At 42.4% G+C, this 21,227-nt stretch overlaps 2 protein-coding genes and 1 pseudogene across 5 annotated transcripts in view; all 3 read left to right on the forward strand.

Annotated features, from left to right (window-relative positions):
• Positions 1-820: 820 nt before the first annotated feature.
• On the forward strand, positions 821-4,489 carry LOC105728517 (SLAM family member 6-like). 4 transcript variants are annotated; one of them, XM_012468917.3, is made up of 4 exons: positions 821-1,949; positions 2,942-3,127; positions 3,535-3,810; positions 3,954-4,489. In XM_012468917.3, the coding sequence occupies exons 1-4, from the start codon at positions 1,901-1,903 to the stop codon at positions 4,100-4,102; spliced, it is 660 nt and encodes a 219-aa protein (XP_012324340.2). In that variant the 5' UTR covers positions 821-1,900; the 3' UTR covers positions 4,103-4,489. The 4 variants fall into 4 exon arrangements, with proteins under 4 accessions (XP_012324340.2, XP_012324339.2, XP_012324336.2 ...); XM_012468916.3 differs by having other exon boundaries at positions 1,652-1,885; positions 2,795-3,127; XM_012468913.3 differs by having other exon boundaries at positions 1,663-1,949; positions 2,795-3,127.
• Positions 4,490-5,943: 1,454 nt separating this feature from the next.
• On the forward strand, positions 5,944-6,876 carry LOC105728518 (RNA transcription, translation and transport factor protein-like; annotated as a pseudogene).
• A 9,655-nt stretch (positions 6,877-16,531) lies between these two features.
• Positions 16,532-21,227, forward strand: part of UHMK1 (U2AF homology motif kinase 1) — a 37,241-nt gene continuing 32,545 nt past the window's right edge. The window contains exons 1-3 of the mRNA XM_012468874.3: positions 16,532-16,799; positions 18,495-18,787; positions 19,454-19,645. Of these exons, the coding sequence (XP_012324297.1) occupies positions 16,532-16,799; positions 18,495-18,787; positions 19,454-19,645 (753 nt within the window). The remainder of the gene's footprint in view (positions 16,800-18,494; positions 18,788-19,453; positions 19,646-21,227) is intronic.

A 21,227-nucleotide genomic window follows, 5' to 3' on the forward strand; every position in this document is an offset into this window, starting at 1 on the left:
CATAGATCAAATTTAAAAGTAAGGCTAGCTTAAAAGAAAATTTCTTTTTTTTGAGACAGAGTCTCACTCTGTCACCCAGACTGGAGTGCAGTGGCACAATCTTGGCTCACTACAACCTTCACCTCCCAGGTTCAAGTGATTCTCCTGCCTCATCCTCCTGAGTAGCTGGGGTTACAGGTGCCTGCCACCATGCCTGGCTAATTTTTGTATTTTTAGTAGAGACAGGGTTTTACCATGTTGGCCATGCTGGTCTTGAACTCAGGTGATCCACCAGTCTCGGCCTCCCAAAGTGCTGGGATTACAGGCATGAGCCACTGTGCCCAGCCTAATTTTGTATTTTTAGTAGAGACGGGGAGCGAGGGTTTCCTCCATGTTGGTCAGGCTGGTCTTGAACTCCTGACCTCAGGTAATCTGCCCGCCTCGGTCTCCCAAAGTGCTGGGATTACAGGCATGAGCCATCATGCCCAGCCACACCTATTTTCTTAAAAAGTGCATTGTGGGACAGACCACGTAGCACCTTCCACTTAATTCCTATTACTTATTTGGAGGTAGCAGCACATGGTGGTTTTATTCTTTTCATTTAACTTTGTAAACCATTCAGGGTGTATTTTATAATTAAAGGTAAGACAGGGATTTAAATAGAAAAAGCTAGCCTATTATTATTATTACTGAGACAGAGTCTTGCTTTGTTGCCCAGGCTGGAATGTAGTGGCGCAGTCTCAGCTCACTGCAACCTCCACCTCCCAGGTTCAAGTGATTCTCCTGCCTCAGCCTCCCAAGTAGGGATTACAGGCATGGGCCACCACACCTGACTGATTTTTGTATTTTTAGTAGAGATGGAGTTTTACCATGTTAGCCAGGCTGGTCTCGAACTCGTGACCTCAAGTGATCCACCCACCAAAGCCTCCCAAAGTGCTGGGGTTACAGGTGTGAGCCACCACGGCCAACCAAAACTAGCCAATTATATCAGAACCATTTCATAAGTGTATTAGGTTCTTCTACAGTGGAATCTCAATATTTCAGAACAAATGAGGACTATAAGGACCGAAGCTGAGGCAAGTGTCCAGGCCAATTAAGGGAAAATAACACATTGTATATATGTATCAAAATATCACATTGCACCCCATAAATATGAACAAATATTGTGTCCATTTAAAAAAATTGAGTGAAAGATACAGAGATTTCCCATATACTCTCTGCTCTACACACAAAAAAAAAGAAAGAAAGAAAGAATAAAAGAAAAAAAGCAGAGAACCGAGCAAGAAAGAATGAGAGAAAGAGACGTGGTTAGGCTTTGCACCCCTACCCAAATCTCATCTATCTCATCTTGAATTGCAATCCCCACAGATTGAAGGAGAGACCCGGTGGGAGGTGATTGGCTCATGGGGGTGGTTATTCCATGCTGTTGTTCTGAAAGTGAGTGAGTTCTCGTGAGACCTGATGGTTTATAAGCATCTGGCATTTCTCCTGCTGGCACTTTTTGCTTCCGGTTTGCCTTCCACCATGATTTTAAGTTTCCTGAGGCCTCCCCAGCCATGTGGAACTGAGTCAATTAAATTTCTTTTCTTTATAAATTACCCAGTCTCGGGAAGTTCTTTATAACAGTGTGAGAATGAACTAATACAGAAAGACAGAAAGGCAGAAAGGAAGGTAGGAAGGAAGGAAGGAAGGAATGAAGAAAGAATGAAGGAATGAAGGAAGGAAAAGAAAGAAAGAAAAAAAAGAAAGAAAGAAAAGAAAGATAATGAATAAAGGAAGTGGTTAGCAAATGTGATCGTGTGATCAGCATGAGGAACTAAGAGTTTCAGCTGTTGATGCTGCAGAACAGACTTGCTGCTCTCTTTTGCCTTCCTTTTAACTCCTTGCGATCTTCAAGGCAAACCAGGTCAGTCGTGCCACCATGAAACCTCTTGCTCAGCTTCTCTTCTTTCTCCTCCAGTTCCAGGGAGGTAAGTGAGTCATGGGCTCCTCTCCTGTAGCTTGACCTCTCAGCGGGTAGGAAGTCTACATGGGCACAGCCCAGCCAGGCCTTTCCAGAACTGAGGACCTCATGTTAGGGAGATTGGGGGACAAGCAGATAGAAGACGTTGAGAGGCTCTAGGACATAGGAAAGACTGACTAGGGAGTGAATGAGGGCAAGGAGGAAGAGGAAAAGAGAAAAATCTAAGGTACGTAGAATAATGACATTGTTAATATAAGAGTTGGAAGGAATCTGAAAGGCTCTGCATTTTATCTCCCTTGTTTTAAAAGGAAAGAGAAAAGGACTGGAGGAATCAACAGGCTTCCCCAAAGCTGCACATCTCAGTAGAGGCAGGATCAGGACTAAAAGCAGGTGTCCCATCTGTCATCTGAGATCTTTATATCACATACCATTGAGACACCAGAACTGCAGTGACACTGTGAGGCAGAAACATTTCAGAAAATAGGAAGTCGTGACAATTGAAATCTCAAGCTGAAAAAAGAGGGACCAGGCAGGGCAGGGCTGTCCTCTGACTTCCTCAGTGGTCTCCATTCTGGTCTTCCAGGCCCAATAGCTCTCAGGGGAGCACAATCCAAGGGACAGGGATCAGTGATCCTAGCTGAAAGGATCCCTGGAGTGATTCCTGGAGATCCCAGCAGGAAGGAGACTGAGCGTTGCCCACTTTGAGCTCCGGCCACAGCACCACTGCTCATACCTGTTTATGTCCAATGTTCTTGGGAGCCCTAACATAGGGGAGCTATGACTGACTGGGAGACTTGGGGGGAGGGACAATTCTCAGGGATATTCTGTAGCCTTTTCCTTCTGTGTTTACAGGGAATCTAGTTTCACAAACCAGCTTATCCCCATTGATGGTGAATGGGGTTCTGGGGGAGTCAGTAACTCTTCCCCTGGAGTTTCCTGCAGGAGAGAAGATCAAGTCCATTACTTGGCATTACAATGGAGCAGCTATTGCCTTCATAGCACCCTCTGAAGCCAAAAGTCCACAAAACCACGTGACTAATCTGAAATGGGGAAAGCGACTGAACTTCACCCAGTCCTACTCCCTGCAACTCAGCAACCTGGAGATGGAAGACACAGGCTCTTACAGTGCCCAGATGTCCTCAGACACCTCTGTAAATGTGTCCAGTTACACTCTGAGGATATTCAGTAAGTAAGGGCGTAGAGGACCAGGTCCTTACTGGTAAGGGTGAGCGGGCCACCCCTAAGCTTGGTGGGCTGTATGACCCTTGGTAAAGGCTGTCTCCCAGTTTCACTCTTTTTGTCAGTCCAGGACCTTTCCTAGGTAGATTCTTTTTTCTTTTCTCTCCTTATTCTTTTTTGTCTTTATTCAGTCTGGCAGCCCCAGGCTGTGGTTGTGGCTGATTGAAAAACATACAACTTGCCCCTTCTTCGTGCTCAGGGGTTGGAAATGAAAGAGTCAGAGATCTTTCCACTGAAGGGGTCTAGATTTCTTGCTAGGTTCTTACTCCTTGATAACCTGAATCTTCTCCTCCTAGGGTGGCCTAGAAAGGTCCTTAATTGCTATTTGTATCATTTAAAACTATTGTTTCAAGCAGAGCGGCTGCCAAGGCCTCATGTTAGAGTGGAGTCTATCATCTCTGAGAATGGGATCTGTAATGCCACCTTGAGGTGTTCTGTGGAGGAAGGAGGAGAGACCATCACGTATGAGTGGACATCAGTGGGACCAGGGGCTGCTGTGTCCCATGTGGGGTCCATCCTCAATGGCTCCTGGAGCCTTCATGATCTGGATTGGAGCTACACTTGCACAGCTCTGAATCCAGTTAGCAACAGCAACTCCACTCCTATCCATGCTGCACACCTTTGTGCAGGTAACGGGCCCCTTCTGGTCTCTCTAACACCCCTAGAAAATGTTTTGAGGCTAGGGCATGGCAGCCCTTGCCACCTGCCAACAACCGCATTCCACTTGCACACACGTGCTCTGTCCTCTCTCATTCTACTTTCTCTCTTTCAGGTTCCAAGGCAGCTGAAGGCACCTATTGCCCAGTGAATTGGATTTTCCTGGGGAAGGGGCTTCTTCTCCTTGTGTTCCTTGGGGTCCTAGGAACTTGGCATATCCAGACACAGGTGCTCAGCAAACGCCTGAGGCCTAACTCAGGATGATAAGAGGCCACCAGTACCCCAGGAGAGCCAGGCTGTGCCCAGATGAAGCCATTACTTTTCTGTGGCTAAACTAAATTTCATTTATTGACCTGTACTCTTTTCAAGGTGAAGTACTATGGATTTTCAAAGGCCATTGGGATAAAAATTTTTTATTTTGTCACGTTTGCGCCTGTGTACATGCTCATTTTTTTTAAGAAAGAATAAGTTTGGTCAAGAAGAGATAAAATAACTGCATGAATACCATATGCTACCTATTCTAAGCATATTTTTTCTCCGCAATTTAAGTTTTCTGAAATCAAGTCATAATATAAATGTATACAGCTAAAAGGAATAGGGTGTTTTTCTCCTGAAATATCATTATTAAAATGATCTGCTTTTAAAAATTCAGTGTTGTCTTCTGTTGATGGGAATGTAAATTCGTACACTATTATGGGAAAACAGTATGAAGGTTCCTAAAAGAATTAAAAATGAAACTACCATTTGACCCAGCAATCCTACTACTGGGCATATATCCAAAGAAAATTACATGTCAAAGAGATATCTGCACTCCCATGTTCATTGCAGCAGTATTCACAATAGCCAAGATACGGAAACAAGCTAAGTGTCCGTCAGTGGATGAATGGATATAGAAAATGTGGTATATATACACAATGGAACACTAGTCAGCTTTTATTTACTTACTGTTTTTTTGAGACAGAGTCTCACTCTGTTGTCCAGACTGGAGTGAAGTGATGTGATCTCCGCTCATTGCAACCTCCATCTCCTGGGTTCAAGCTATTCTCCTGCCTCAGCCTCCCAAGTAGCTGGGATCACAGGTACGCACCACCACGCCTGGCTACTTTTTGTATTTTTAGTAGAGTTGGAGTTTCGCCGTGTTGGCCAAACTGGTCTTGAACCCCTGACCTCAAGTGATTTGCCTGTCTTGGCCTCCCAAAGTGCTGAGATTACTGGCATGAGCCACTGCACCTGGCCAGCTTTTAAAAAGAAGACAATCTGTCATTTGCAATAACATAGGTAGACCTGGAAAACATTACGTCAAGTGAAATAAGCCAGGCACAGAAAGATACATACCACACAATCTCACTCAGATGTGGAATCTAAAACAGTTGAACTCATGGAAGTAGAGAGTAGAATAGTGGTTAGCAGGGGCTGGGGTGGTTGGGTAGGATGGTGCGGACATGTTGGTCAAAGGATACGCAATTTCAATTAAGAAGAAGCTCAAAAAATCTATTGTACAATATGGTCACTATAGGTTAATAATGTATTTCAACTTAAATAAAAATTTAAAATATCTTAAGAAACAATACAAATCTGTTCAATATTTATTAGAAATAGTCGACACTATTTCATAAAATAGCACTTAACTGCTTTTAAAAGGCAGTAAGTAGCCCCAATAGATGCAAAAATACTCAGAATCTGATAATCCAATCCTAGTATTAGGAAATTCATCAAAATTTAAATTTTCAACATAAATACCAAGTGAAGGCCAGGTGTGGCAGCTCACTCCTGTAATCCCAGCACTTTGGGAAGTCGAGGCAGGCAGAGCATCTGAGGTTGGGAGTTTGAGACCAGTTTGGCCAACATGGCAAAACCCTGTCTCTACTAAAAATACAAAAATTAGCTGGGCATGGTGGTACACACCTGTGATTCCAGCTACTTGGGAGGCTGAGGCACAAGAATCGCTTGGAACTGGGAGCTGGAGGTTACAGTGAACTGATATCATGCCACTGCACTCCAGCCTGGGCGACACAGTGAGATTCCATGTCAAAAAAAAAAAAAAAAAAAAAAAAAAAAGCTCCTCTCCCGGCCGAGGCCCGGGGGTCAGAGTGAGAAGCGGGGCCATGTTCTGACGCAAGCTGACGGCTCTGGACTACCACAACCCCTCTGGCTTCAACTGCAAAGATGACACAGAATTTAGAAACTTCACTGTTTGGCTTGAAGACCAGAAAATCAGACACTACAAGATTGAAGACCGAGGTAATTTAAGAAACATCCACAGCAGTGATTGGCCCAAGTTCTTTGAAAAGTATCTCAGAGATGTTAACTGTCCTTTCAAGATTCAAGAGCGACAAGAAGCCATTGACTGGCTTCTTGGTTTAGCTGTTAGACTTGAATACGGAGATAATGCTGAAAATACAAGGACTTAGTACCTGATAATGCAAAAACTGCTGACAATGCAACTAAAAATGCAGAACCATTGATCAATTTGGATGTAAATAATCCTGATTTTAAGGCTGGTGTGATGGCTTTGGCTAACCTGCTTCAGATTCAACGTCATGATGATTACCTGGTAATGCTTAAGCCAATTCGAATTTTGGTTCAGGAGCGCCTGACACAGGATGCAGTTGCTAAGGCAAATCAAACAAAAGAGGGCTTGCCTGATGCTTTAGACAAACATATTCTTGGTTTTGACACGGGGGATGCAGTTCTTAATGAAGCTGCTCAAATTCTGCGAATGCTGCATATAGAAGAGCTCAGAGAGCTACAGACAAAAATCAATGAAGCCATAGTAGCTGTTCAGGCAATAATTGCTGATCCAAAGACAGACCACAGACTGGGAAAAGTTGGAAGATGAACGCTTCAGGACTTCTGCTTCTCACCTACTTAGTACAGTTGGGAACCATGTACACTTCTGGCATGTTTGGAAATCAAAATGTCACATTCTCGGGGGAGGAAGCCCAGAAAATTGGGTATGTTCTAGAGATTTACCACCCTTGCTTTTTTCTTTAATAAAGTTTAGGAAAATAGAAAAAAAAAAAAAAAGAAACATTAAGTCAATATAGTCAATATTAACCAATTTTTAAAAGTTTATTGTAAAGAGATCTGTAGGTAGAAAGCAAGACGAAGTACTTTAATACTTTCTTACTAGCTGGTGAAGTTGGGCTACATGTAAAATTGAAGTTAAATAATATTCTGGGTGGAGTGGCTCACACCTGCAATCCCAGCACTTTGGGAGGCCGAGGCAGGTGGATCACTTGAGCCCAATAGTTCGAGACCAGCCTGGGCAACATGACGAAACCTTGGCTCTATAAAAAATACAAAAATTAGTTGGGTATGGTGGTATTAGTGCCAGCTACTTGGGAGACTCAATTAAGCCCAGGAAGTGAAGGCTGCAGTGAGCTGTGATGGTGCCACTGCACTCCAGCCTGGGTGACACAGTGAGACCTTGTCTCAAAAAAGAAACAAAAATATTGGTGTTGCCTATGGTTTTAATAGCTTATCTATTCAATAAATGTTAATAAAATTTTTTGTTGTGAATAAAATTAATTAAAATAAATGTGCAGTCTTTGTTTAAGTTAAATCAACCAAGCCTACCCTTAGAAAAAAATCAAATCCCATTTTGGCTTGCCAGTTATTTAAGAGAAATTTATCGTCTGCCTTCTAAATTTTATTTTTATTTATTTATTTATCTGAGACAGAGTCTTGCCCTGTCACTCAGGCTGGAGTTCAGTGGCGTGATCTTGGCTCACTGCAGCCTCTGCCTCCGAGGTTTAAGCGATTCTCCTGTCTCAGCATCCTGAGTAGCTGGGACTACTCAGGCGCACACCACCACGCCCAGCTAATTTTTGTATTTTTGGTAGAGACGGGGTTTCACCATGTTGGCCAGGATGGTCTTAATCTCTTGACCTCATGACCTCATGATACACCCGCCTCAGCCTCCCAAAGTGCTGGGATTATAGGAGTGAGCCACTGCTCCCAGCCTTCTCTTCCAAATTCTTAGTTTCCTCCTTAGATATTTTCTCCCTTGGTAGCTGTTTCCTGTATTTTGCAGAATCCTCTTTTATATCTTTTAGTTAACCATCTTTTATTACTTAATAACATATATTAACTTTTTCTTGCTCCAATTACTGTTGTGGTTTTTGTGTTAGGGAGAGTCTACTCATAACTAGACTCTCCCTAACATTTCTCAATCTCCTTACCCCGGAGGAATGCTTCAAATAATTTTCAAGTCTCAAGGAAACCCTACATAAAAATTATTAAATCATTGGCTTACATTATCAGTAAAATTGCAGATGATGGTCAATGTTGTTTTTCATAAACAACATTGAGGCGGGAGGCTGAGGCAGGAGAATTGCTTGAACCGGGGAGGTGGAGTGCAGTGAGCCGAGATTGCACCACTGCACTCCAGCCTGGCGCCTGGCAACAATGTAAGACTAAGACTCAAAAAAAAAAAAAAAAAAATTTGGAAGAGGATACTCATCCCATAAGGCCGAGATGCAGTCCTTGTTGGAGTGTGGCTGCAGCTCCGCCCGTTAGGCAACAGAAAGTCTGCTGGAGTGGGCCAGGAAACTGAGGGTAGGTCTGCTAACATCCTCGCTAAGAACTGAAGGCCAGGCTTTGGAATTGCCCTGCCACCACCTGGAGAGATGGCTGAAAGCTTTAGTAAGAGAAGAACAAAATTTTGGGGGGAGGGGAAAGAAGAGGTCTTCCTTGCCCTTTCCTCAGCCTTATAACATTAAAGGATTTTTAAAACGTTTGTTGCTATTCCTCATGAGGACTGGGATGTGGGTTAGGTAGAATACTAATCTATCCTTTTCCATGGCACACCTATTTTTTTTTGCCAAAATCCTACCAATACTCTCTATATTATAACACAGCTCCAGCACAACAAAAAAAATAAAACAACACATCTCTCTCTGTTTATCCCTCTCCAAAAGAATAAATACAATATAAAAATCCATTAAAAGATAAAGTTTACAATAAATATACAACATAAAATACAATAAACATACAAATATAAATATACAATACGATATTATACTAAACATAGTAATTAGCAAGTAATTTAGTATTACATCACACATGAGCCCATGAAACAAAAAGGATTTAATGGAAAACTGCCCAGATTGTAAGAACTAGAACAATAATTCATAAGTAGAAAAGGAAATGTTCAGAGGAAAAGCTGTTGGCATTTGAAAGAATAATGCAGCTCTTAATGCGAATTAATAACGAATACAGTTAATTTGTGACACCACGTAAAATAGTGACAAGTGATGGTTTAAAAACAATCTGATTTTATATGTCTTGTTTGTAATTTCCATTGTTTCAGGATATGGAGTAAAAACGATGTTTTTGAATCTAGAGACAATTCTCAATTATCTATAATCATGCAGTTTCTGGATTACCAAGGTCCTTAAATTTTCCTTGGTTTGACCATCTTTTCACTGTTTATTACGACTCTCACCAGAAGGTGGAGAACAAAGCAAAGAGTTTGTGAAGTCCACGAGACTCAAACGTCGCCATCTGTGAAAGTGGCTTTTCTTAGCATTAGTTGGTGCTGGGAGAGAAAGGGAGGAACAGAATATGTTGAAATAAATGCCCTGCCCTGCCTCGTCCCCTTTTCTTTTGCCTCTTCTTCCCCCACCACCTTTGCCTCTCCTTCGTCCTTCCCATCTTTCATCCTTTAGTGCCCTTCAATTCTACCAGAAACAATCTTGGTCCAGGATTGAGAATTAGAAAAAAACAGCTGAAGACTTCCCTACCTAGAAGAAGGAAAAGGTCCCAGGCTTCTGTAGTGGGTGAGCTGTGGGCCTGGGTTCTTTCTTCAGATGTTACAGATGCTTCTACTTGGCCTGGGGAAGAGCAATGCAGCAAACCAAGAATGTGGAGCTACAAAGAAAAAAAGAGTCATTACATAGGAGAAAACAAGTATTGAGTATTGAAAAACAAGCCATCATCCTGCTGTTCCAGTGAAGACTCCAGACTGCAGCAACAGTTCTACACTTGAGACTTCCTTTAAATTTAGAAAAGTGCAGACGAGTGTTCCAGAGGGAACCTCAGGGCTTATCTTGGAGCTGAGACTCTAGGTGGAGACTGCCAATCACTGCACCCAGCCCTCCAGCTACATTATCTGTCACATATGTCTCACTTGTGTAGGAAACTCTCATCTCAGTCAGATGGTGGTAGGAGGAGACGAAATAAATAAAGCCCCGAATCTTGACCCTGACTGGTAAACAGACTGAACCTTTCTTGGGGATCTTAATTTGTTCTCCTGAGGCCTCAGCAATGGGCCAAACACCTTTAATCTTGTAAGGTAGGTGTGTTTTGCTCACATCAGCTTCTCTGTTCTCTACCTTCCTCAGTTCTATTTCTAATTGTCTTTCCTCCTTAAGACCTAATGCCCAGGCCAGGCGCGGTGGCTCATGCCTGTAATCCCAGCACTTGGGGAGGCTGAGGCAGGCGGATCACAAGGTCAGGAGATCGAGACCATCCTGGCTAACAGGGTGAAACCCTGTCTCTACTAAAAATACAAAACTAATGTTAGCTGGGTGTGGTGGCAGGCACCTGTAGTCCCAGCTACTCAGGAGGCTAGAGCAGGAGACTCTCTTGAACCCGGGAGGCGGAGGTGGCAGTGAGCTGGGATTGCTGCACTCCAGCCTGGGCAACAAAGCGAGACTCCATCTCAAAAAAAAAAAAAAAAGACATAATGCTGTTTGTTAAAGTCCATCTTCTGGTTTTTCCATTTTCCCCTCTTGGTTGCCATCCCCTCTCCATCCACTAGCCTCCTGGTGCTGCCTGAAAAATAGATGACCATTTAACAAACACTTGTTAAAAGCTTAATGTGTTCCAGACACTATTCCAGGCACTGGAAATACAGTGGTGAAAAAATAAAAATCAAACTTGTCCTTATTTTAGACAGGGAATCCAATTTTAAAAATGAAATATATATTATATCCAAGGTGATACAGAGAAAAATGAAAGCAAAGTAAGGGGTACAAGGGATACCAGGGAAGTAGGGAATGGCTAATTTATATAAATGTGATCAAGAAGAGCTTCATTAATTAACCACATTTAGGAAGACACTTGAAAGAAATGAAAAGTTGCCTGGGCACTGTGGCTCACGCCTATAATCCCAGCACTTTGGGAGGCCAAGGTGGGCAGATCACCAGAGGTCAGGAGTTCAAGACCAGCCTGGCCAACGTGGTGAACCCCATCTCTACTAAAAATACAAAAATTAGCTGAGCATGTTGGAGGACACCTGTAATCCCAGCTACTAGGGAGGCTGAGGCTTTAACCTGGGAGGTGGAGGTTGCAGTGAACCAAGATCACGTCATTGCACTCCAGCCTGGGCAACAGAGCCAGACTCTATCTCAAAAAATAAAAAAGAAAAAAAAGAAAAGAAAAGAAATGAAAAGTGAGTCATGTGGCTATCTGAGGAAAGACTGACTATGCCAGGCAGAGGAAACAGCAAGTTTCCTTTTGAGGAAGGTATCTACCTGATGTGTTAGAAGAACAGCTGCTGTGTCGGGACCAGAGCGGCTAGGGGGATAATGGGAGGACATGAGGTTGGAGTGGTCGAGGGATCTAAATCATGGACAGCTTTATCATCCATTTTATGGATTTTGAGTTTAACTCTGGGAGAGATGGTGGGTTTGGAGCAAAGCCATGACTTAGCCTGACTTCTGCTCTCGTTTGATCACTATGGCTACAGTGTTGAGAATGGACTGCAGGTGAGCAGGAGCAGAAGCAAGGAGACTGGCTAGGAGGTGATTTCAATCATTGAGGCAGGAGGTGATGGAGGCTTAGAACAGACTAGCAGCTGGGAAGGTGGTTAAAAAAAAGTGTTGGAGACTGAGTATATGTTGAAAATGGAGGAAAGAGAAGAATCAAGAATGACTCCAGAGGCTGAGCATGGTGGCTTATGCCTGTAATCCCAGCATTTTGGGCAGCAGAGGTGGGTGGATCACCTGAGGTCAGGATTTCGAGACCAGCCTGACCAATATGGTGAAACCCTATCTCTATTAAGAATACAAAAATTAGCTGGGTGTGGTGGTGAGCACCTATAGTCCCCACTACTTGGGAGGCTGAGACAGGAGAACTGCTTGAACCCTGAAGGGGGAGGTTGCAGTGAGCTGAGATTCTGCCACTGCACTCCAGCTTGGGTGACAGTGTGAGACTACGTCAAAAAAAAAAAAAAAATAGAAGAATGACTTCAGAGTTTTTGGCTTGAGCATCTGGAAGAACAGAGTTTCCGCGAACTGATCTGGGGAAGAAATGCAGAGGAAGAAATTTGGGGAGGAAGATCAGGAGCATAGTTTTATATCTATATACCAAGTTTGATATACTGATAAAATGCTAATTTGACATTTCCCACTCAAAATTACAGGACAAACAGTTCCTGTAGGCAGCTGACAAGAGTTAACATCGAGACATTCCCCCTCCCTGCAGCCTCTTCCCCAATAGTGTATCAAGCACAGAACTGCTTGCTTAACATTGAGTAAGAGCCAACTTCAGATCAAGCTTCCATGTAGATACATGCTGTTCAATTTAAACTCTCCTCTCAACACACTTCCCACTGGAGTTATTCCCTCTTTCAACCCCCATATGCTCGCCCTCTCCTCTTCCAATGATGCTATGATGCCACCTGAATGAGAAAGTTTGAAGTCATCCAGCATTTTTCAGTTCATCAGATCACACATTCCCACGCCATCCTCTCAGAACTCTCTCCAATCTCAAATGATGAGCTTTCTCTTTTGCTCTAAGCAAAGTCCTTTACTCGTGTTGTTTTTTCCTTAATCTCGTCTGTCTCCTCTACTAGACTATGAGTTCCTTGTCCAGGAAATTCTAGTAGTTCTTTATAAAAATATAGTGAAATAATAAATAAGCGAATAATAAATAAATGAATGAATGGTTTTAAGCTACCGATCTTTTCCAGTTTTCTGGATTTGGGGCCCCTCGATCCCCTCCCTAGAATCATCAATCTCTCTGGGCTAAAGAGATCAAGGCCAGACTGATTTTAGTTAGTGGCTTATGGAATACATCTTTTTACTATTTAGACCTACCTGTATCATTAAGCACCTACTTTTCAGGCAAGAGCTAGCTGGAGATAAGATCTTTTGTTTATGACTTCGCTACTTCCACTGCCTTTGTCTCTACAGGAAAACAATAATACCACATTGATACTTTTGAAACTTTTCACACATATTACCTTGTTGTATCCTGACAGAAATAAGAGTTCTAAATGCACAACTAACCACAGTTATATCTAAATTGCTTTTATTTTCTTTCCCTTCAATTTATTCTTTTGGGCTTTTGATCTCGATGTAGTTTGAAGAAAAAGGCTTCTCTATTATAATTTTACCGTAGTTTTTTTGGGACGTTAACTGCAAAGGGTTATATAGAGTTCTACATAGGGAACAATCATTCTGTACAGTTTCTATAGTTATTGTTTATTGAAGGGCCCTTACAATGTAACAGCTCACAATAAATATGCTATAAATTTAGTTTCCTCATTTTCACAAAACAATGTTCTCCTTTTTGATCATATATTAGTCTTTTTCTCCCCAAGTCACTCTATCCCTCCTCAAGCTGATACTATAGTTCCTACTTCAGGTGACCTGCCTAGTTCTCTTGTGACATTTGGCCAAAGAGAAAGGTTCCTGGGATCAGACTCAGCATCAGACCCAATAGGAAAGTCAATTGTCCATCTTAAGCACCCCTGGGAAAAAAGAAGCCTCCCTATCCCTCTTCAACTTTGAATTTGGGGGGATATTTCTGCAGGAATTTGAAAATTGGCACTAGGCCCTTAGGGACTCTGATGTCTCCTGAGTAACAAGGAAAGGAACCAATGTGTTAAACTCTGAAGTCCTCCCAGCTTTCTTAAGTCATCAACAGCTCCCAGACCATTAAAATTTCTTTTCTTTTCTTTTTTTTTTTTTGAGACAGAATCTCACTCTGTTGCCGGGGCTAGAGTGCAATGGTGCAATCTCGGCCCGTTGCAACCTCTGCCTCCTAGGTTCAAGCGATTCTCCTGCTTCAGCCTCCCAAGTAGCTGGGATTACAGTCGCCTGCCACTATGGCCATGGCGTTTTAAACTGTCATGGTGCTGATGGGAGTTTCCTTTAGTCTGCTAATGCATTATAATTAGCATCTAATGAGTAGTAAGGATAACCAGAGGTCACTTTCACCACCATCTTGGTTTTGGTGGGTTTTGGCCGACTTCTTTACTGAAACATGTTTTATCAGCAAGGTCTTTGTGACTTGTATCTTATGCTGACCTCCTAACTCATCTTGTAACTTAGAATGCCTAACCTCCTGGGAGTGCAGTCAAGTAGATGTCAGCCTTATTTTACCCAGCTCCTATTCAAGATGGAGTTGCTCTGGTTTGCATACCTCTGATAGTCTGATGAGACCTTATGGTTTGTAGGCTGTGACTCTTAACAGCCCTTAGGTAAGAATTTGGGGCCTGGTGCGGTGGCTCATGACTGTAATCCCAGCACTTTGGGAGGCAGAGGCAGGCAGATCACCTGAGGTCAGGAGTTCAAGACCAGCCTGGTTAACGTGGTGAAACCCTGTTTCTACTAAAAATACAAAAAATTAGCCTGGCGTGGTGGCGCACGCCTGTAGTCCCAGCTACTTGAGAGGCTGAGGCAGGAGAATCGCTTGAACCCAGGAGGCGGATGTTGCAGTGAGCCAAGATCCTGCCACTGCACGCCAGCCTGGGATAGAGCAGACTCCATCTCATAAATAAATAAATAAAATAAAAATAGAAAAAAAAATTAGCTAGGCATGGCGGCAGGAGCACATAATCCTTACTCGGGATGCTGAGGCAGGAGAATCACTTGAAACCAGGAGGCGGGGGCTGCATTGAGCCGAGATCACGCCATTGCACTGGGCAACAAGAGTGAAACTCCATCTCAAAGAAAAAAAAAAAAAGAAAGAAAAAAAGAATTTGAGCAAGAGAGAAGACAGGTTAGAGTTTAGTCCTCAACCTCTCCTCAAATTCTCCACTTAGCACTACATAAACCATCTCATCTGGTTGGGAACTTACACAAAAACTGAGGAAAATAAGTTATTGCCACATAATCAGAATACAGCTTGAAATAGAAAAAGTTGAATGATTGAAAAGTAAAGAAGGCTACATTTATTACACACCCTAGTTTGTGAATTAAGATGTCTATTTGTTATTCAATAAGCGGGTTTGCTGAATGAATAAAATAACTGAACAAATAAATGAAAAATAAAAATTTGAAACAGATCCATGTTTGCCCAGGGTGAATGTTTTTGATGAGGGAGCCATAAGCAAGGTGGACTATGATAAAAAGAGATAAACTCACCAGGCGTGGTGGCTCAGGCCTGTAATCCCAGCAGTTTGCTACTAAATATACAAAAAAAAAAAAAAAAAAATTAGCTGGGTGTGGTGGTGTGCGCCTATAACCCCAGCTACTCCGGAGGCTGAGGAGGATAATCCCTCGAACCCGGGAGGCAGAGGAGATGATGGCGCCATTGCAATCCAGCCTGAGCAACAGGGTGAGACTCAGTCTCAAAAAAAAAAAAAAAAAAAAAAAGAGTTAAACTCTGTAAAATATTTGAAGGGATTTATTCTGAGCCAAATATGAGTGGCCATGGCCTGTGACACAACCCTCAGGATATCCTGAAAACATGTGCCCAGGTGGCTAGGATGCAGCTTGGTTTTATACATTTTGGGGAGACATTAGACTCCAATCAAATACATTTAAGAAATACATTGATTTGGCCCAGAAAGTTGGGACAACTCGAAGCGGGGGTTGGGGGAGGGAGAAATGTGTCCTTCCAGGTTATAGGTAGATTTGAAATTTTTCTAATTAGCAACTGGTTGAAAGAGTTATCAAAATAAAGGAATGTCTGGGTTGCCAAAGAGCTTGTGGAGACCAAAGTTTAGTCACGCAGATGAACCCTCCAGGTAGCAGGCTTCTGAGAAAATAGATTGTAAATGTTTCGTTGATATTAACCCGAGATGTATAATTAGATGAGTCCGACCCCTATTTCCAGTCATGGCCTAAACCAGTCTTTCAGAGTTTTGGAGTGCCCTGGCCGAGGAGAAAGTCCATTCTGATGGTTGGGAGCCTCAGAATTTTATTTTTGGTTTATAACTAAAATAGAAGCACAAAGGTCTAGGGATCCAGAATCATGGTATTTGGTGACCAAGGACCTGGAGGTGATGGTACACCTTTTGTACCCTGGGTGTTTTCCTTGGGATCCTTTCTATGAGAAATGTAGGCGGGGTTTTATTTTTCTGGGTTCCTAGTGGTGAGGTGAGGTGCCTCAAAAGAAAAAGGATCAGTTTTGTCTTCAGGTATCCTATCCTAACCGTGAAAGCCGTTAATACTGGGCCTGGAATGGTAGATACTCAGGAATTAATGGGTTACTTTTTATTCTGGGTCCTTTTCTTCAAACCTAATTCGTCTAATCACCTCTAGGCCCCGCCCCTTCTGAGCTCCCCTCCTTCGGCCTGTGTGATAGGCTCTTCCTCCATTTCCGGCTTCTCGGACTCGAGGGCACTACGGCTTCCGGTGTCATGGCGGCTTGAAGTCCCGGGAGTCGGTGAGGCGGCTGCAGGTAGCTCCCTGCGGAGCCGCTGGTCCGGCTAGCGGGGATGTGACCGCGGGCTCTGCCGGCCTGCTTCAGGCGTCGCGTCAGCTCCCGTGTCCGTGCCCTCAGCCCACACCGATGGCGGGATCCGGCTGTGCCTGGGGCGCGGAGCCGCCGCGTTTTCTGGAAGCCTTTGGGCGGCTGTGGCAGGTACAGAGCCGTCTGGGTAGCGGCTCCTCCGCTTCGGTGTATCGGGTGCGCTGCTGCGGCAACCCTGGCTCGCCCCCCGGCGCCCTCAAGCAGTTCTTGCCACCAGGAACCACCGGGGCTGCGGCCTCGGCCGCCGAGTATGGTTTCCGCAAAGAGAGGGCGGCGTTGGAGCAGTTGCAGGGTCACAGGAACATCGGTAATTACCGCTGTCTCCTTTCTCTTCTTGCCCAGGTCGCAGTCCGAGCACACTTTTCCTCTCGCTGTGTGGCGTTCCGTCTTCCTCTCCTTCTGCAGGAGAAGCGGATCTAGCCCTCTACCACCCGATCCAGGCCCCTTTCCCCTTCCACCTTATTACTGTCTGCAGTGTAGTGGAGTTGGTGGTCTGCTTTGCTCAGTGTCACATAGATGCTCAGTAAATTCTATCTTGCTTCGAGTCTCATCGGAGAATGCCGCATTCATTAGCATACGGAAATATCTTTTCTAGTGAGAGGAGGCACGTCTTTGCTAGATTGTTGTGTCTTGTGTGGAAATTTTTGAATCTTTGCATACCAGTAGAAAATGGGAACTATGTCTAGGGCTTGTGACATCAATGCTAGTAACTCATACAGCTCACCTTGTATATATTTAGTACGGTTTTGGAGGAAATGATTCACTGTTCCATGGGAGCCCTTATAGAAGTGTGAAATTTAGGAACCCTGTAACTTTGCTCCCGTGAGACTGTTTCATGACTCAGATATTCAGAATGTAAGATACGTAATGATCGCTGATGACTGATCTGTGAAAAGTCTTCATTTTCATTACAGGACAGAGAGCTTATCATTAGTTATAGCTTTGGTTATTAAAGAAAAGCCTTATTTCCTAGCAAGTATGATGCATATTTAATTTGAAGAGTGAGTTTTTTAAATAATACCATTTTGGAGAAGAATTACTTAACACTAGTGCTAGATTTTTTTAGTTTACTAGTCTATCACTATAACCTTGGTATTGAAGAGGAAAAATTTTTGTAAGCCTAAGGACTTGCTGAATCTCTGCAAGATTAGTTAAAATTTCATCTGGAAAGTCTCAATCTCTTCGTTAGTATTTAGATTAGAGAGAGCTGTTTATTTTTCTGTTTTTTTTGTTTGTTTTTTTTTGAGGCAAATTCTCATTCTGTCATCCAGGCTGTAGTACAGTGGTGAGATCACAGTTCACTGCAGCCTCCAATTCCTAGGCTAAAGCCATCCTCCTGCCTTAGCCTCCTAGGTAGCTGGGACTACAGGCACCTGGCACCATGCCTGGCTAATTATTTTGTAGAGAGGAGGTCCCCCTTTGTTACCCAGGCTGGCCTCCAAACTTCTGGGCTCAAGCAGTCCTGCCTCGGTCTCCCAGAATGCTGGGATCACGGGCATGAGCCACCGTGACAGGCCTATACTGCTATTTTGGATCAAGAAGCAGTCTTTAGTTTGGTTTTTGCAAATTGTGACATTCCTTTTAAAAGAGTTACTTTATATTTGGATTCTTACTTTTTAAAATTTCCTTTTTTTTTTTTTAAAGGACCTCATGATGCAACAATATTATTTATTTATATTTTGGATTTTTACTTTTAATCGTTTTCACTTGGCACTCCAAGTTCATGTTCACCCACCACTGAGTACTTGGTGCAACACGAATAATTGTACCATGTTTAATATCTGTGAATGGTAATCAACTGTTGTAGGCTGTCTCATCTTATTTTTATTAAAATAACCCTATTGCCCAAAGATCTTATCCATGGGAAAAATAAATTACAGTGGAAGCTTGCTCACCAAAGTTATCCTTATCTAGACTCTCTCAAATTTGTATTGCAGTTACCTACTTTAATAGTGACTTACTCTAAGTCTGATTCTTAAAGTATTATAATTTCTTTTTCTAGTGACTTTGTATGGAGTGTTTACAATCCACTTTTCTCCAAATGTGCCATCACGCTGTCTGTTGCTTGAACTCCTGGATGTCAGTGTTTCGGAATTGCTCTTATATTCCAGTCACCAGGGTTGTTCCATGTGGATGATACAGCATTGTGCCCGAGATGTTTTGGAGGCCCTTGCTTTTCTTCATCATGAGGGCTATGTCCACGCAGACCTCAAACCACGTAACATATTGTGGAGTGCAGAGAATGAATGTTTTAAACTCATTGACTTTGGACTTAGCTTCAAAGAAGGCAATCAGGTAAGAAATAAGAAATAACCTTTTCTTTACTCTAGCAGTTGTAGTCGAAGCCAAGTGTTTTCAGTTGACAAGGGTAGTTTAGTAGGGACTTATACATCATTTTTATCTAAAATACTGAAATGCCAGGGGATGCAGCAAATCAAAAGAATTTCAGTGCCACCATTTAAAAAAAGGACATAATGTTTGGGTCAGGTAGGAGGAGCCAGTGAAGAACGAGAGCTCTGGCATTATTAAAAGTACTTAACCTACATAGAATGCTATTTTAAATTTTATGAACGTTTGGCTAATTGCTGAGTTACTGTTCCTGATCTCTTCAGTATTCGGGCTGTATCTTATGGCAGAATGCATATGATAGTTCTGGCAAATCCTCCATTCTCCATGGTTTATTGTTTCTTTGCAGAGTGTCCTTTTTATCAGCAGTGCCTAATAGGTAAGAGACAATCCAAAGAAGACTTCTTTATGAGCACCGTATGGAAATGTACAGCTTGCCTCTCAGAACTGCCCCCAGTTAATGAACCAAAGAATATGATAACCAAGGACTAAAAAGTTTTAGCATTTAGTTTGGCAGTGGATTTACTGTACTCTTAGGGAAATAAACACACTATAGAGATGAATAGAAAGGGAGCAGCTTTCTTGTTGGTTATGATATTTATTTATCTTCTTTAGGATGTAAAGTATATTCAGACAGACGGGTATCGGGCTCCAGAAGCAGAACTGCAAAATTGCTTGGCCCAGGCTGGCCTACAGAGCGATACAGAATGTACCTCAGCTGTTGATCTGTGGAGCCTAGGAATCATTTTACTGGAAATGTTCTCAGGAATGAAACTGAAACATACAGTCAGATCTCAGGAATGGAAGGTAAACTTCACCAGTGCTTTGCTTTGGGGTTCTTACTTTCAATTTAAGAGTATTCAATTTATGATGATTCTTTTTTTTTTTTTAATTTGAGACGTTTCACTCTTTTGCTCAGGCTGGAGTGCAGTGGCACGATCTCAGCTCACTGCAATCTCCGCCTTATGGTCTCAAGTGATTCTCCTGTCTCAGCCTCCTGAGTAGCTGGGATTACAGGTGCTCGTCACCACACCTGGCTAATTTTTGTATTTTTAGTAGAGACAGGGTTTCACCATGTTGGCCAGGCTGGTCTCGGAACTCCTGACCTTGTGATCTGCCAAATCACGAGGCCAAAGTGTTGTGATTACAGGTGTGAGCCACTGTGCCTGGCCAATTTATGATGATTCTTGTCTAGAATTCTTGATCGCTTTCTGTTGTCCATACTCCTCTTTTTCTATTTATGATAGTTAAATGCCACTACCCACTCCTATGGCTATCAACGTGCTAGTGAGTATTGCATTCTTATTGTTCCTAGCCTATGCCTAGGCTTGGCATATAGTAAGTGCTTGATAAAAATGTTTGAATAATGCATTTTCCTAAAGAAGCAAAAGTGGTTTCTTTTGCTTAGTAATATTGAGTTCTAAAGTGTTACTTATACAACCATAGCTTAAGAGTTAAATGTCAATTTTTATAGATTATCTTAACTGCTTTACAGATTAAAAAAATTATTTTTGCTGGGCATGGTGGCTTACATCTGTAATCCCAGCACTATTAGAGGCTGAGGTGGGAGGCTCACTTGAGACCAGGAATTTGAGACCAACCTAAGCAATGTAGTGAGACCCCGGTCTCTAGTAAAAAAAAAATTATAAAAGGTATTTTAATACTTGTTTAATATCAAAACCAATAATCATTCCAAAGCATTGTATTTATTAAACCTCAAAAAATTATCAAGGTGTGATGGCACACACCTGTAGTCCCAACTACTCAGGAGACTGAGGCAGGAGGATCACTTAAACAGTAGCATGAAGGATACTGATATTATCACAACATTAAAGCCCCACAATACCTTTGAAAACATACTGTAGTTAATTCCTAATTTATAAACCCACAAAAAGTTCATTCAAATATTAGAGGTTTGGAACTTAGATATTAAGCAACAAGTTTTTGATAGTAAGCAACAAGCATTTTTTTGAGCATCTAATACATACTGTATAGCTATTATAGCATACAGTTTTGCTTCTTTTAAACACCTAGTCACTGATTTCTGTTGTAGCATTTCCTGGAAGGGATACTTTAATAGGCCAGTGTATGTACCTAATGCTTGTATGGGTAAAAATTGCTTTCTTGGGAGTAAAATCAGTATCATTCTTTATTATTGGTATCCCAGACAATCAAGAGTCTTAAGTATTCAAAGAGTCTTAAGTTATTTCAATGAGCTTTGACTATCTTTGAGTCTTTTGGACTATATCTGTTTGGCCTAGAGTTCGTCAGAACTAGATCACATTCAAATTTGTGTGAAATTCATAGGGACAATGTGTAGTAATAGGATCTCCAATATATTCCTCTAGATAAAGCATTATTTTTCTGTTTTATCACTTTCTATGGGGGC

Source organism: Aotus nancymaae, unplaced genomic scaffold (genome assembly GCF_030222135.1).
Source record: "Aotus nancymaae isolate 86718 unplaced genomic scaffold, 86718_ANA_hifiasm-v0.15.2.pri h1tg000108l, whole genome shotgun sequence".
NCBI lineage: Eukaryota > Metazoa > Chordata > Mammalia > Primates > Aotidae > Aotus > Aotus nancymaae.